Raw genomic sequence first — 13,570 nt, forward strand, 5'->3', positions numbered from 1 at the left:
CCCTCAACATGTACTACTTCATTATGTCCAAGATGCTGAACAACAAGGCTTCCAGCCCCTGTGGCTCCCTTCCCTTGCATCTATGCCCATGAAAAGTTTTCAGTCCCTCTGTCCCTCTTCCTTCCTTGCTAGTGCCCTGCCTACCACTCTGTCTCCCCAGTCTGGCTGCAGGGCAGATTTTGTTCCAACCTGTTGTCCAAAGGGCCCATGGGGTCTCTTGTAATTGCACCCCATCCCCAAGTTGTTTTATTTGGTAAAAACAAACTCTGTTTCGGGAATTTGTGTTTGGAGAGGAAACTTTTTAAGCCCTGTCTTTTCATCACCATCTCTCCAAACCTCGATTCTTGAAGAACATGGTGGTGTAGAGATTGTGTAAAAAAGTAATTTAGATAGAGAGTCTTCCAGCCCAAGAGCAAGGATTCCAGGCTCTGTTCCTGGCTCTGCCACGGACTGCTAAGCCTCTCTGACTCCCAGTCTCATTTTCTCTCTCTGCATTAGTTGAGAATGAAAGGGCTGTCCAAGGGACAAGATGGAGAGGAAAGAGATGATGTCCAAAGATATCCTTGCATTTCTGAGAACGAAAGAAAAAAAACTTCCCTATGAAGTTAAACAAAATAATGCATGTAAAGCATTTAAGCTATTGCCTGGCACATGTTAGGTGCTGAGTAGCTGAGGCAGATGGAGCGTGCAGGGGCTGGGGCACCCGCAGTCTCAGGGCTGGCTGCGTAGGGCGTGGCTGTCAGAAGAGTGCTTCCCTGATTTTGCCTGCAGGGTACGACTGGTGACATCTCACAGCTCTCAGGAAAGTGACCTACTTGGGTTTTTCTGTATGGACACAGGATTACAAGAAATTCTCATTTGCATAGAGATGGGGAGTTTATTTTTACTAGAAGCTGCATGTCAAGACTGAGAAGAAAGAGGCATTTCTTAATAATCATTAATCAACTGTATCTGAAAAGAAAAAGAAATCAATTCAGGAAATGAGATGCTAAGGAAATGAGGGGGAAAACAATCTCCCCCTACATGGACCCACCCAGTGAGCCTTGACAGCATTTCCTTGTATCCACCTGCATAAAAGTGACCAGCCCTCTACAAGTGGCAAGGAACACAAAGAGCGGAGACACAGGAGAAGCCCAGGAGCACCCCGTGAGAGGTCGTCCTTCCTCAGAGGATTTGTTCATCAACCATCCCAGCCCTCGTCCTTTACAGCTGCAGAGAGGTGATCTGCTGTCACTGTGGGTGGCCTATTATATCCCAAGTGCTGGGCATTTTGTAGAATGGGGAGGGGTATTCTGTATAGAGGCTGAACTTTCCAGTACCTTATTTTCAATAAGAAACAGGGAGAGTGGGAAAGGAGGAAGGAAGAAAGGGAAGGGGAAGGAATCTATTTTTTTTAGAAATATGATGATTTTATTTTTTATTTTATTTTTTAAATTTTATTGAATTATAGTTGATTTACAATGTTGTGTTAATTTCTGCTGTACAGCAAAGTGATTCATTTATACATATTCTTTTTCACATGCTTTTCCATTATGATCTATCACAGTATATTGAATATGGTTCCCTGTGCTATACAGTAGGGACTTGTTGTTTATCCATCCTATATATAAGTTTGCATTTGCTAGTCCCAAACTCCCAGTCCTTCCCTCCTCTCTCCCCATCCCCCTTGGCAACCACAAGTCAGTTCTCTATGTCTGTGAGTCTGTTTCTCTTTCGTGGATATGTTCAATTGTGTCATATTTTAGATTCCACATGTAAGTGATATCGTATGGTATTTGTCTTTCTCTTTCTGACTTACTTCACTAAGTATGATAATCTCTAGGTGAAAACATGTTACTGCAAATGGCATAATTTCATTCTTTTTTATGGCTGAGTAATATTCCACTGTATATATGTACCACATCTTCTTTATCCATTCATCTGTTGATGGACGTTTAGGTTGCTTCCATGTCTTGGCTATTGTGAATAGTGCTGCTATGAACATAGGGGTGCATGTATCTTTTTGAATTATAGTTTCCTCTGGATATATGCCCAGGAGTGGATTGCTGGATCATATGGCAACTCTTTTTAGTTTTTTGAGGAACCTCCTGTTTTCCATAGCTGCTGCACCAATTTACATTCCCATCAACAGTGTTGGAGGGTTCAAGGGAAAGGAATCTAGCATTTACTATAAACTTTTTGTTCTAGGAACTGTGCTGGGCACTTTAGAATATGTGTATTTTTAATCCTTTGGAGTATTAAATATCTTTTTAAACATAAGGAACACCACTGGTTCAGTGGGATCCGATCAGAAATGTGTTCTTTTTTGTCTGCTGTAAGGAAATCTGCTGGATCTCCAGTTGCGATCCCAGGAGGAACAGACCTGTAGGTGGGGGTGGTGCAGTGGTAAGGGGAACAGGCCACCTGCCTTCACATCCTGGCTCTGCCACTTGTTGGCCATGTACCTTGGGCAGGTTTCTCCACCTTGCTAAGTGTCAGTTCCCTCTTTGGTAAAATGGGGATAGAAACAGAACCTGCCACATAGGATGGTTGTGAGCATTAAATAAGATAATTGTGGAAAATACTTGGCATGGCACTACGGGCACGTGGCACGTATGATAAACGTTAGCTACTACTGTTACCTGAATCAGCCGAGATGTCTGGAATCGCCTCACCAAACTAAGGGGGACCTCTTTTTTCTCCACATCTTTCTCCTCTGATGCTCCCAGCAGGGGATGAACCGGCAATGCCCCACTGCTTCTGAGAGTTGTCAGAAGAAAAACTGTGCCCCCTTTTAGTCACTTGGCTCTCTAGAAGCACCTTATTTGCCTTTCGAGGGGATAGAGCTCTGGGGGACTCTATAGTCTCGCCTGTCAATGGGGTCTATTTTTCTGTTTTGTCAGAAAGAGGTTGGAAAAAGAGAAATCAAGTTCTTTAACATAATGCCTGCTCTACAGTGAGGTCTCAACCTACACCTATCCCTCACTGAGAGTGATGCTGAGTTAAGGAGAGAGAAGGAGAAATGGTTTTCTAAGCAGAGTTTGCTGTTTCTCAGAGAAGAGCCTGGGATTCCCAACGATGATCGGGGTGGGGAGAGGGGAGCGGGGACAGGTATGGCTCATGCTCTCACACGTGTGTGCCTAGAGCAGCTCTAAGTATAGTTAGGAGCGGGGGCGTCCACAGCCCCCTCAGCTGGCTTCTTATGCGTGCTGCCTCCCTCTCTTCCACTGCTGCACCCACTACGCTTATGCAACACACACCTGGCTGGGAGTGAGTGCTCAGTCTGCACGTGGAGGAGGCTGGGCAGAGGCTGGTCTAGTCCCATGGGTTGCCCTCTGACTTACCTTTAACGCTCAGCTCTGTTTGTGAAACATGCTAGTGCTGGAGAAAGTCGGAGAAGGAGAACTCAGCAGGCTGTGCAGTTATGCTTTGGGCACTTTTCTCAAGGTGTGTTACACGACACTATTGAAAGCCGTCCAATGAAAAGAGGCAGAGAGAAAGGCAGGAGGGGCGTGAGAACTAGAAGAGGCAGCAGGCATCTCAGGTCTGGCCCTGCCTAGAGGCTAGCGAGTTGCAAACCTGTCCCTGGTGCCTGCTGGCTCAGTGTGTGATGGAGGGGAAGCCGCCACCTTGCCATCTGGGGGTCTCTCTCTTCACTGTGGCTAATTAGTTATTAGATGCCCCGCACCTCCCTTTCCCATCTTCTCCAGAAGGTGACATCTTCACAGCTGACTTCAAAGGAATGATTTTAAGCAGATACACAGTAGGGGTTTATAACAAAAAAGGTGTCGCCTATTTGGGGGGCAAACATAAAAACCAAATGTGCTTACAGCTCTATTTACAATAGCCAGGACATGGAAGCAACCTAAGTGTCCATCAACAGGTGAATGGATAAAGAAGATGCAGCACATATATACAATGGAATATTACTCAGCCATAGAAAGGAACGAAACTGAGTTATTTGCAGTAGATAGATGGACCTAGAGACTGTCATACAGAGTGAAGTAAGTCAGAAAGAGAAAAACAAATACCGTATGCTAACACATATATATGGTATATATATATATATATATATATAAAGGTCATGAAGAACCTAGGGGCAGGATGGGAATAAAGACGCAGACCTACTAGAGAATGAACTTGACGCGGGGAAGGGGAAGGGTAAGCTGGGACGAAGTGAGAGAGTGGCATGGACATATATACACTACCAAATGTAAAATAGATAGCTAGTGGGAAGCAGCTGCATGGCACAGGGAGATCAGCTCGGTGCTTTGTGACCACCTAGAGGGGTGGGATAGGGAGGGTGGGAGGGAGGGAGATGCAAGAGGGAAGAGATATGGGAACATATGTATATGTATAGCTGATTCACTTTGTTATAAAGCAGAAACTAACACACCATTGTAAAGCAATTATACCCCAATAAAGATGTTAAAAAAAAAAAAAGAAAGAAAGAAACAAAATGTGCTTTTATAATTTTTCAGATCTGTTGCCTAACTCCTAGGGCATATTACCAACACTGTTTTTCCTATTTAATTTATTAGAAACAATGCTTCTCACCCCTGTTGAAAAGTGAGCCGTGTTGAGTCATGAGAGTGATTTACACACGAATTTACTCCCTGGGAGTTGGGAGAGCGCTGGATTAGCCTCTCTAGGGGTGGAGCGGGGGCAGGGGGGACAGGGAAGGGCTCATTCAATTGATTTTAAAAAAATCCAGAGAAGGAGACACATGCCCCAAGGTCCACAGGCTGAGGTACTGAGTCCTGTTTTCTTGGCTGCCATCTGGCCTGCCCCGTGAGGTCCACAGGGGAACTCAGTTGGGGTCTCTTTCCTTGCTTTTCACTTTTGGCTGGGAAGCTGACTTTATCCCTTCCTTTAGGACATGCAGGCACAGGGTGTTTCTCTCTGCCTCCTGGGTGTGATGCTCTTTCTGTGCTCAGTGCATGCCCGAGGTCTCAGGAGATGTCTGATTTCCATGGACATGCGCCGTATGGAGGAGAGTTTCCGAGGGATCAAAAACGCCATTGTGAGTACGGGTTTGGGGTGAAGGTGTGGGCAGGGGGGCGTGCCTCACTTTACATCTTAACGTGGAGAGCCAGTTCTCTCTCATTACCTTTGTGTCTCTGGAGAATGTGGAGTACTCACTGCTTGTGTCTGTTCTTATGTTTTCCTCCACAGCAAGCTAAGGACACCTTCCAAAATGTCACCATCCTGTCCACATCGGAGACCCTGCACAGCATTAAGGTATTGGCCTGTGTCTGCTCGTTCCTCTATTGTCATTTTTATGGTGAAGTGGCGCAGGGCTGAGGGAGAAATCCTCACCCTGTGCTCTTCTCTTTCCTAACCTCCAGTGAACTCTGATGCTCCGGCTTCTCACATGTGAACTGATGTGTGAGGGCGCACTCGCGTCTCAGCGACCTTGAACCCCATGGGAGGGTGTTCACCCAGGGAGTGATTGGGGTGCCACACGCTCAAATGGGACAGGATGTCTAGGGCTTAGGGTGGCTCTGGAAGGTTTCATGGGGAAGTTGAGAAAATGAGCAGTGACTTAAAACCTGAGTAGGCTTGGGGTTAGTGGCTAAAAGAGATGGAAGGGTTTTGGGGAGAATGGGTATGCAAAATCAATGGATACATGTCAGGGGACATAGAGGCAACCAGGGGGCATTCCCTGGCATTCCAGTGGTTAGGACTCTGTGCTTTCACTGTTGAGCACGCAGGCTCAATCCCTGGTCAGGGAACTGAGATACTGCAAGCCGCGCGGCACGACCGAAAAAAAATAAGAGACAACCAGGCTCGTGGTGTGAGGGACACGAAGGCAAGTGGAAGAGAATGAAGTGCACAAATACATTGGAGTCATTTTACCAAGAACCTTAAGCCAGGCCAAAATGGAAACTGACTAGCTGAGCCTCGGTCTTCTTTTTTTTTTCTTTTTTGGCTGTGCCGTGCGGCCATAGGGAGTCCCTGCAGGTTTTTGAGCCAAAGACTGTACGGCCACAAAGTCTTTTAGACAGTCTGGTGATGTTCTTTACAACTGCCAGCTTGAGGCACAAAAGCAGGGAGGGGATCAGTCTACTTGTCCAGAGAGAGGTGGTGAGAGTGTGTTACAAAACTGTTGGCTTACGAGGTGATAATTCACTTTACAGAAGGGGTCACTGAGAAGTGCCTTTAAAAGTGAGCTCCTCCAGTCCTTGTAAGCATTCTAGAAAGATCCAGTTCTTTCAGGCATTTATGTGACAGAGTGTAAGGTACATCCACAAAGAGTTACTTTTTCCTTGGGCTTCTCTGCACGAGATAATTCTTCTAGGCAGTATTAGGCCTGATTTATTTATGGTAAACACATGGGTCCACTTCCTAAATACTATTCCAGCCAATGGTATAAGAGACTCAGAGGATATGATAGCTGGAAGGGACCCAAAAGGCCATTTGTTCCCAAACCATCATTTTCAAGTGACCAAATTGACATCTTGGGAGAAAGAATGACTAGTTAGTGGTTGAGCCAGGAATAGACCCCCCAAGTCTCATGCCTCTGTCTCCAGATTCTTTGTCCTCTCAAGGTCTAGAAATAGCTGATGTGGCATAAGGAAAGGGGTCAATGAGGATGCAGGTCTTTGCCATATTTCTCCCCTCCCCACCCTCTCCCTCCTTGATAAAACAAAGGTTGCAACTTTTTGCCCGGTTGGTTAAGGGAATTAGCAGGAGCAGAGGAAAAGGAGGGTTTTTGTGTTGCAAGGTGAGTTTCCACGTCAGAAAATCTGCCTGTCGGGCCAACGAGGCTTTGCTGCTTTAATGCTAATGAAGATAAGTGCACCACTGGCTGTAGCCACTTCCCTTCTCAGACTGAGCCACAAATCTCCTGCTCTGGCTCTCAGGGCTGAGTGCAAAGTGCTAGAAGGAAACTCTGCCTGGCCAGCTGCTTTAAACTGTGCCTGGGGAAGTCAGGAGCTTTCCCTTAGGGAGAGCTGCACTCTGCCCGAGGAGGATCTGCCCAGATGTGTGCATTTCGGCAGCTGTCAGTTTCCACTCTTGCACATCTCAGCTCCATCCAAGTGATCCCTGAAGTTTAAAAAGGACAGACTGGAGGAGGGCTGAGCAGGGGGGCCAGGATAAACACAGTGTCATTACACAGGAAGGAATATGTGCCCAGCAGAGGCCTGACATGCAATAGCCATCGAATAAACACATGTTGGTGGCTAGGAGATGTTCCAGAGAGGCAGACTTCAGCACAATGTAAGGAAGTACTTTTCAAGACAGTTGCTCAGACATTGGTCCTTTCCAAAGGGAGGTGTCTGATGGAAGCGGTTAAGCCGAAGTTAGGGATGACTTGTTGGAGATGCTGTAGAGACAATGCTAGTCTCTGACTGGGCTCCATCCCTTGTGAATATATCTCCTGGCCATGTAAAAAGAGGGTAAGAACCGCAATCTCTCCTTGGTGCCTTTGTCATAAGTAGCTTTGGTGTGGTTAAGAGGACCCTCGGAGACCAATATGAATTTAAAAAAATGACTTCTAGTGATCTCACTCCTTCTTGCTCCTACCCAAGCAGGCTGCTTTGATCGCTAAGATAGTAAGAGAAGAGGGCCTCTGGGGCTTTCCCTAATTTGTGTCTGTAGCCCTTAGATGTGTGCTGCGTGACCAAGAACCTCCTGGCATTTTACGTGGACAGGGTGTTCAAGGACCATCAGGAGCTGAGCCCCCAGATCTTGAGAAGAATCAGCAGCATTGCCAACTCTTTCCTCCACATGCAGAAGAGTCTACAGCGATGTGTGAGTCACCAGCAGCATCTGCTTTCCGTCTGCCCCAGGGAGAGCCCAGGACATGCTGGCCCCAGTCAGCGTTCCGAAATGGATCCTGGACTCAATGGAAATTCCCGGCCCTGTCGCCCACGGGGAGAGCTGTTGGGAGCCTCTTCCAGTGGTCCCTCTTTGTCCAGGGCTTCCTCCTCACCAGACCCAGTTTCCTCATGGATAATCTTCCTGTGGTGACCGACTTATATCAAAGCATCTCTTAAGTGATGCCGGGGATGGCCTGTGAGAGAGGCATACTGAGGATGCCGGGCTTATCACAGGCATACCCCTAGTTTCTTTGTTTCTGGCCCTTTGGGGTTTCCATACCAATTCACCTCTGGGTGGTTCCCTGGTATAGCCTCTCCTAAGGATCACCTATTCATTCACTGGGATCTATTAAAGACAAACCACAGAAACAAAACCAAACCCAAACAAACCGACAAAAACTTAGACCAGGAGAAAACCTGGACTCTGGCCCCATCCCTGCTGAAGATTTCCTTTGTAACTTTGTGGCAAGTTACTTCACCTCTCCGTGCCTTGGGTTCTAAAATTGTTAGAAGAGGTCATGACCCCTATTCCACTTACATTAAGATTCATTTAACCAATTATTTAATTAACTGGCCCAACATATTCATTGAGTGCCTACCTAACGCTGTACTGGGTGGTGACACACAGACTTGGAACCTACTCTCCAGGCCTTTCCAGCCCTGGGGAAGTGCAGGGTGACTCTACACGCAGACCCTACTGCCCCCTTCTGCCTAACCTGGGTTTACTCACCTGACTCTCACCTTGGGAGGAAGGAGAACTATCACTCCTCATGCGGGAGGTGGCGGTGAGAGTGAGCTGGGGTGGAAAGGTCCTCTGATGGGTGCTGTCTCTGCTTGATCACAGCAGGAGCAGAGGTTGTGTCACTGCAGGCAGGAGGCCACCAATGCAACCAGAATCATCCATGACAACTACCATCAGGTAAGGGAAGGGAAGAGGATGGGGAAGATGGAAATGGGATGTCAGAGCCTGATTGGGCAGCCTCCTCTCCATTCAAATTCATTCATTTACTCACCAGTATTCATTTATTTATCCTAACATCTTTATTGGAGTATAATTGCTTTACAATGGTGTGGTAGCTTCTGCTTTATAACAAAGTGAATCAGTTATACATATACATATGTTCCCATATCTCTTCCCTCTTGCATCTCCCTCCCTCCCACCCTCCCTATCCCACCCCTCTAGGTGGTCACAAAGCACCGAGCTGATCTCCCTGTGCCATGCAGCTGCTTCCCACTAGCTATCTATTTTACATTTGGTAGTGTATATATGTCCATGCCACTCTCTCACTTTGTCACAGCTTACCCTTCCCCCTCCCTGTATCCTCAAGTCCATTCTCTAGTAGGTCTGTGTCTTTATTCCCGTCTTGCCCCTAGGTTCTTCATGACCATTTTTTTTTTTCTTAGATTCCATATATATGTGTTAGCATACAGTATTGGTTTTTCTCTTTCTGACTTACTTCACTCTGTATGACACACTCTAGGTCCATCCACCTCACTACAAATAACTCAATTTCAGTTCTTTCTATGGCTGAGTAATATTCCATTGTATATATGTGCCACATCTTCTTTACCCATTCATCTGTTGATGGACACTTAGGTTGCTTCCATGTCCTGGCTATTGTAAATAGAGCTTCAATGAACATTGTGGCACATGACTCTTTTTGAATGATGGTTTTCTCAGGGAATATGCCCAGTAGTGGGATTGCTGGGTCGTATGGTAGTTCTATTTTTAGTTTTATAAGGAACCTCCATACTGTTCTACATAGTGACTGTATCAATTTACATTCCCACCAACAGTGCAAGAGGGTTCCCTTTTCTCCACACCCTCTCCAGCATTTATTGTTTGTAGATTTTTTGATGATGGCTCTTCTGACCAGTGTGAGATGATACCTCATTGTAGTTTTGATTTGCATTTCTCTAATGATTAATGATTACTCAGCAGTATTTATTGCGGGTCTGCCCAATTCTGTGTCTGCAAAGAGTGTGTTGGTCTTACCTCATCTGCTGGTTTCCTGGGCTCCCCTTCCCTATCATCCTTCCAGCATTTTCTTATGCCCTCACATATCAGACCTACGTTAAGTTTTGAGGGAAAGCACATACTGTTTAAGATGGGGGTGATAACAGAGGGAGCAAAGATCTCCAGAGAACTGTAAGCTGTTACACATGAAACATGCTACTTTCTGGGTGTCACTGTGGCCAGTAACTGACATCAGCATCCTGTGTGGTGACGAAGAACAGTGCTTCTCGTGTAGGTGCAGATGTTGAATGCACACCTCATGTAGAGGTGGAGTTAGAAGCAGTGTTTCTTATGTGCATCATTTAGAGATTCTGTTAAAATGCAGGTTCTGGCTGGTAGGTCTGGGTTTCAACCACACTCCCAAATTATGACAATGCTTTGAATAACAAGGAGCTGGGGAGTCCATTCAGACCTCTGCTTCTTTGTGGAGAGGCTCCATAGGATAATATAACAATGGCTGAAACGCATATTGCTCTTCCTATGAGCCAGGTATTGTTCTAAGTCCACTAAATGTATTAACACACTTATTCCTCACAACAATGCTATGAGCCATTATCTGCATTTGATAACTTAGGAAAGCAAGGCACAAACAGGTTAAGTAACTTAACTAAGTTTATACTGCAGCTAAGTGATGGAGGTAGGGCTCAATCCCATGCCATCTGGCTCCACAGGACATACTTTTGGATCGTACCATCTCCTTCTATTCTGCTGAGGAAGAGCTGGAATAAGTCAGGAGACTTGGGTTCCAGTTCAGCTCTTCCACCGACCGGCTGTGTCACATTGGGTAGGACACATCCTTAGGGGTTTCAGTGCTTTAATTTGTCCAGTGGAAGCACCACCTTCTCCCTCCCCACTGCTGGGCACCTCTGGGATTGAGGCTTTCTGGGAGAACAGAAGCACTAAAGCAAACTGATGTGAACAGGAAAGTAAGCAGAACTGCCGGAGAAGCAAGTTGTTTTTTTCTGGGAAATATAGGAAAAAGAAAAACAGATGGCAAAGAATGAAGACCTTTTCATTTTGTTTATAAGTTGCTGACATGATTTAACTGCTTGTTTGTGGAAAGCAATTTAGGTCACCTATTAAGAAAATAATTTGAGGTCTGTATGCCCTGCAGATATAATGGTTGAATAAAAAGCAAACCTCATGGGGACCAGAACGTGGGGAAAGTGATTTGAAAACTATGACACGGTCTAGAAAGGCAGGTTCTTATGACGATTTCCATGGTTTCAGTTGGAGGTCCGGTCTGCTGCCATTAAGTCTCTGGGAGAGCTGGACGTCTTGCTAGCCTGGATTGACAAGAATCATCAAGGAACTTCTGCTGCCTAAAGACAAGAAATCTAAGTTTGGGGGATGAACAGCCCCTGAGAGGTTTCCAGTGGGAGACAGCCAACTTTGAAGGGGAGGGAGATAGGGAAGGCTCCATTTTTATGCAAATTGGGCCTTTTTGAGGAAACCTTCCTGCCCATTTGGAATTCTCTTCTTTGGGGCTGAGGTATTGTAGGGAAAAAATCTAGGTTTGAGCACATCTTACCCTGTAGCTACAAGTCTCACTGGCTCGGCCCAAGCTGTCTGATTCCACCTGAAAGTATCCAAGCAGTCTACTGTCATATTTATATGAAATATGTCTGTCAAAAGGTCCTGTGGGCCATCCTGTAGGGAGAGGGTGAGTTTCCCCCTAATTTATTGTGAACTTGTCTATCCAGTGTCTGTGATGTGATCTAAGTGGTATTCTGTAGTGCATATTGTACTGATTGATTTTTTTAATAAACTCTGTTCTTTACCAATGAGTGGAAGTGTCTCCTGATCCAGGGAGAAGGAACCATAAATGGTGACTATTAGAATTAAAAGGGCCTTAAAGAACAGAAACAGATGGGGAAACTGAGACCTAGAGAGGAATAAAAATTTACTCAGAGTCCCAAAGTGAGTTAGTGCCGAGGGTTTCAAACTGGACTCCATCCAGCACACTGTCCTCCACACAATGATCAAGAGGATGAACATAGGGCTTCTGATCATGACTCCTTCTTGCTACCACTCCATTTCTGATCTCTCTTTCTCTGTGTTTCTGTTTTTTCTCTCTGTCTCTCTGTTATTGAAATTGGGTCCCACTGCTCTACAAAATCAATACTCACAAATGTTGATAGAAAGGAAATGTGCCTTCAGTCAGAATGCTGGCAATCTGGGGAGGTGGACTCAGCATCCCCCAGAAACCACCTCCAAAGATTCTGCTCGGACGTGAAAGCTTCTAAAGGGAAACAGGAAAGTAATCTCAGTTTATCCCTGAGTTAGGGGGTCAGAGTCACCGCCATCCCCCACTGTGTGCAGGTTCGTCGACTCCTCCTGATTTTTCTTTAGATGCTATCTTGTTCACAAAGTTTGTTCACAAGATTACTGGAGGGGAAGCTGGGGAAGAGATCTGGTCATCTGTTGATTACCTATTCTTCATTTCTATTTCTTTGATCTACGGAAAGGATCAACAAGTTAGGCAAAGTACTGGGTGATCAAAAGATTTGAAAGGTGTGCTAGGGAGGAGATGAGTAGAGCATTCGGGTGCCTGGGTTAAGGTCGGTGACAAGACAAAGATGACAGCTCTTTCCTGCAAAGAGCTTTTTCCTGCCCAAAGCTGCTTACATCTCTTTCTCTCTCTCATTCCTTTCTAGCTGCCTCCAACGTGGATGTCTTTTCTGACCCTAAGTTCATCCCGCATGGCTATGTATGTGGGGTTGGAGAGAGGGTGTTTCTGACAAAGGGATGGTTGTCATGGTGACAAAGCTGAATGAGTGCAGCCCAAGGCAGGGGGGATTCTCGGTAGAGGGGTTCTGGCCAAAATGGGCACTAATTTCCAGGTGGACAGTCCTCCGATGGTTAATGACAATAACAACTGGTACTTACTGAGCACCTGCACGTGCCAGATGCTGAAATAAGTGCTTTACATGTACCATCCTGGGTCACTATCTATACTGTAACGGGCTGGCTGAAGCAACTTTTCTTTATTCCTACCTGGGAAAGAGATTTCACAGAACGTGCTTTAGTGGACAGAGCAGGACCTCTGAAGTCAGACAGACCTGGTTCCAATCCTATGTGACTTTGAGCGAATTACTTAGTGTCTCTAAGTCTCAATGTCCTCTTCTGTAAAATGGAGATAATAGCACCAGTCTGCAGGTGTTGCTGTGAGTTACAAGTGAGGCGAAGTCCCTTGTAGCGCCAGCAGGGTGGGAGGCTGCACGTGTAGTGTAAAGAGTGCCAAGTCAGGAATCACAGTCTTGTTCCAAGTCCGCCATGACTTGCCCGGGGCAGGTCACTACATGTCTTTGACCCTTAGTTGTCTGTAGTGTGGGTACTGACCCCTGTGCTATCATTTAAAAGCCAGAGCATTACGATGGCCTAAGAAGCCCTCATATCTGCACATACCGCCTTCCCAACTCCCTTTCCTCTTACTGTGTCCCCTACTTCTTGTCCAGGCTCAGTACCGCCCTACCACACTGGCCCACTTCGTGTTTCTCAAACATACCAGGCATGTCCTCACCTTAGGGCCTTTGGGGTTTGTGTGTATACACACGTAAGCTAAGGTAGGAGTAAAAAAACACTCCAATGTTATGCACGAATGGGATTAATAGACTATTAAGAAGAAGCAGAGTTGTTTGCAGAGGACTCAACCTTCCCAAGGAGACTTGGCTGGATGTCCATCCTGAGCCGGCTGGATGATGGTAGGACCAGTTTCATTAGAGCATTTCTCATCATCTGTGACTCC

At 46.0% G+C, this 13,570-nt stretch overlaps 1 protein-coding gene across 2 annotated transcripts; it reads left to right on the forward strand.

Annotated features, from left to right (window-relative positions):
* The first annotated feature begins 796 nt into the window (after positions 1-796).
* IL19 (interleukin 19) lies at positions 797-11,606 on the forward strand. 2 transcript variants are annotated; one of them, XM_033852687.1, is made up of 6 exons: positions 797-1,235; positions 4,856-5,002; positions 5,155-5,220; positions 7,585-7,737; positions 8,650-8,724; positions 11,053-11,606. In XM_033852687.1, the coding sequence occupies exons 2-6, from the start codon at positions 4,859-4,861 to the stop codon at positions 11,146-11,148; spliced, it is 534 nt and encodes a 177-aa protein (XP_033708578.1). In that variant the 5' UTR covers positions 797-1,235; positions 4,856-4,858; the 3' UTR covers positions 11,149-11,606. The 2 variants fall into 2 exon arrangements, with proteins under 2 accessions (XP_033708578.1, XP_033708575.1); XM_033852684.2 differs by having other exon boundaries at positions 798-1,219.
* Positions 11,607-13,570: the final 1,964 nt, after the last annotated feature.

The sequence above is a fragment of the Tursiops truncatus genome, chromosome 1 (assembly GCF_011762595.2).
Source record: "Tursiops truncatus isolate mTurTru1 chromosome 1, mTurTru1.mat.Y, whole genome shotgun sequence".
Classification (NCBI taxonomy): Eukaryota; Metazoa; Chordata; class Mammalia; order Artiodactyla; family Delphinidae; genus Tursiops; species Tursiops truncatus.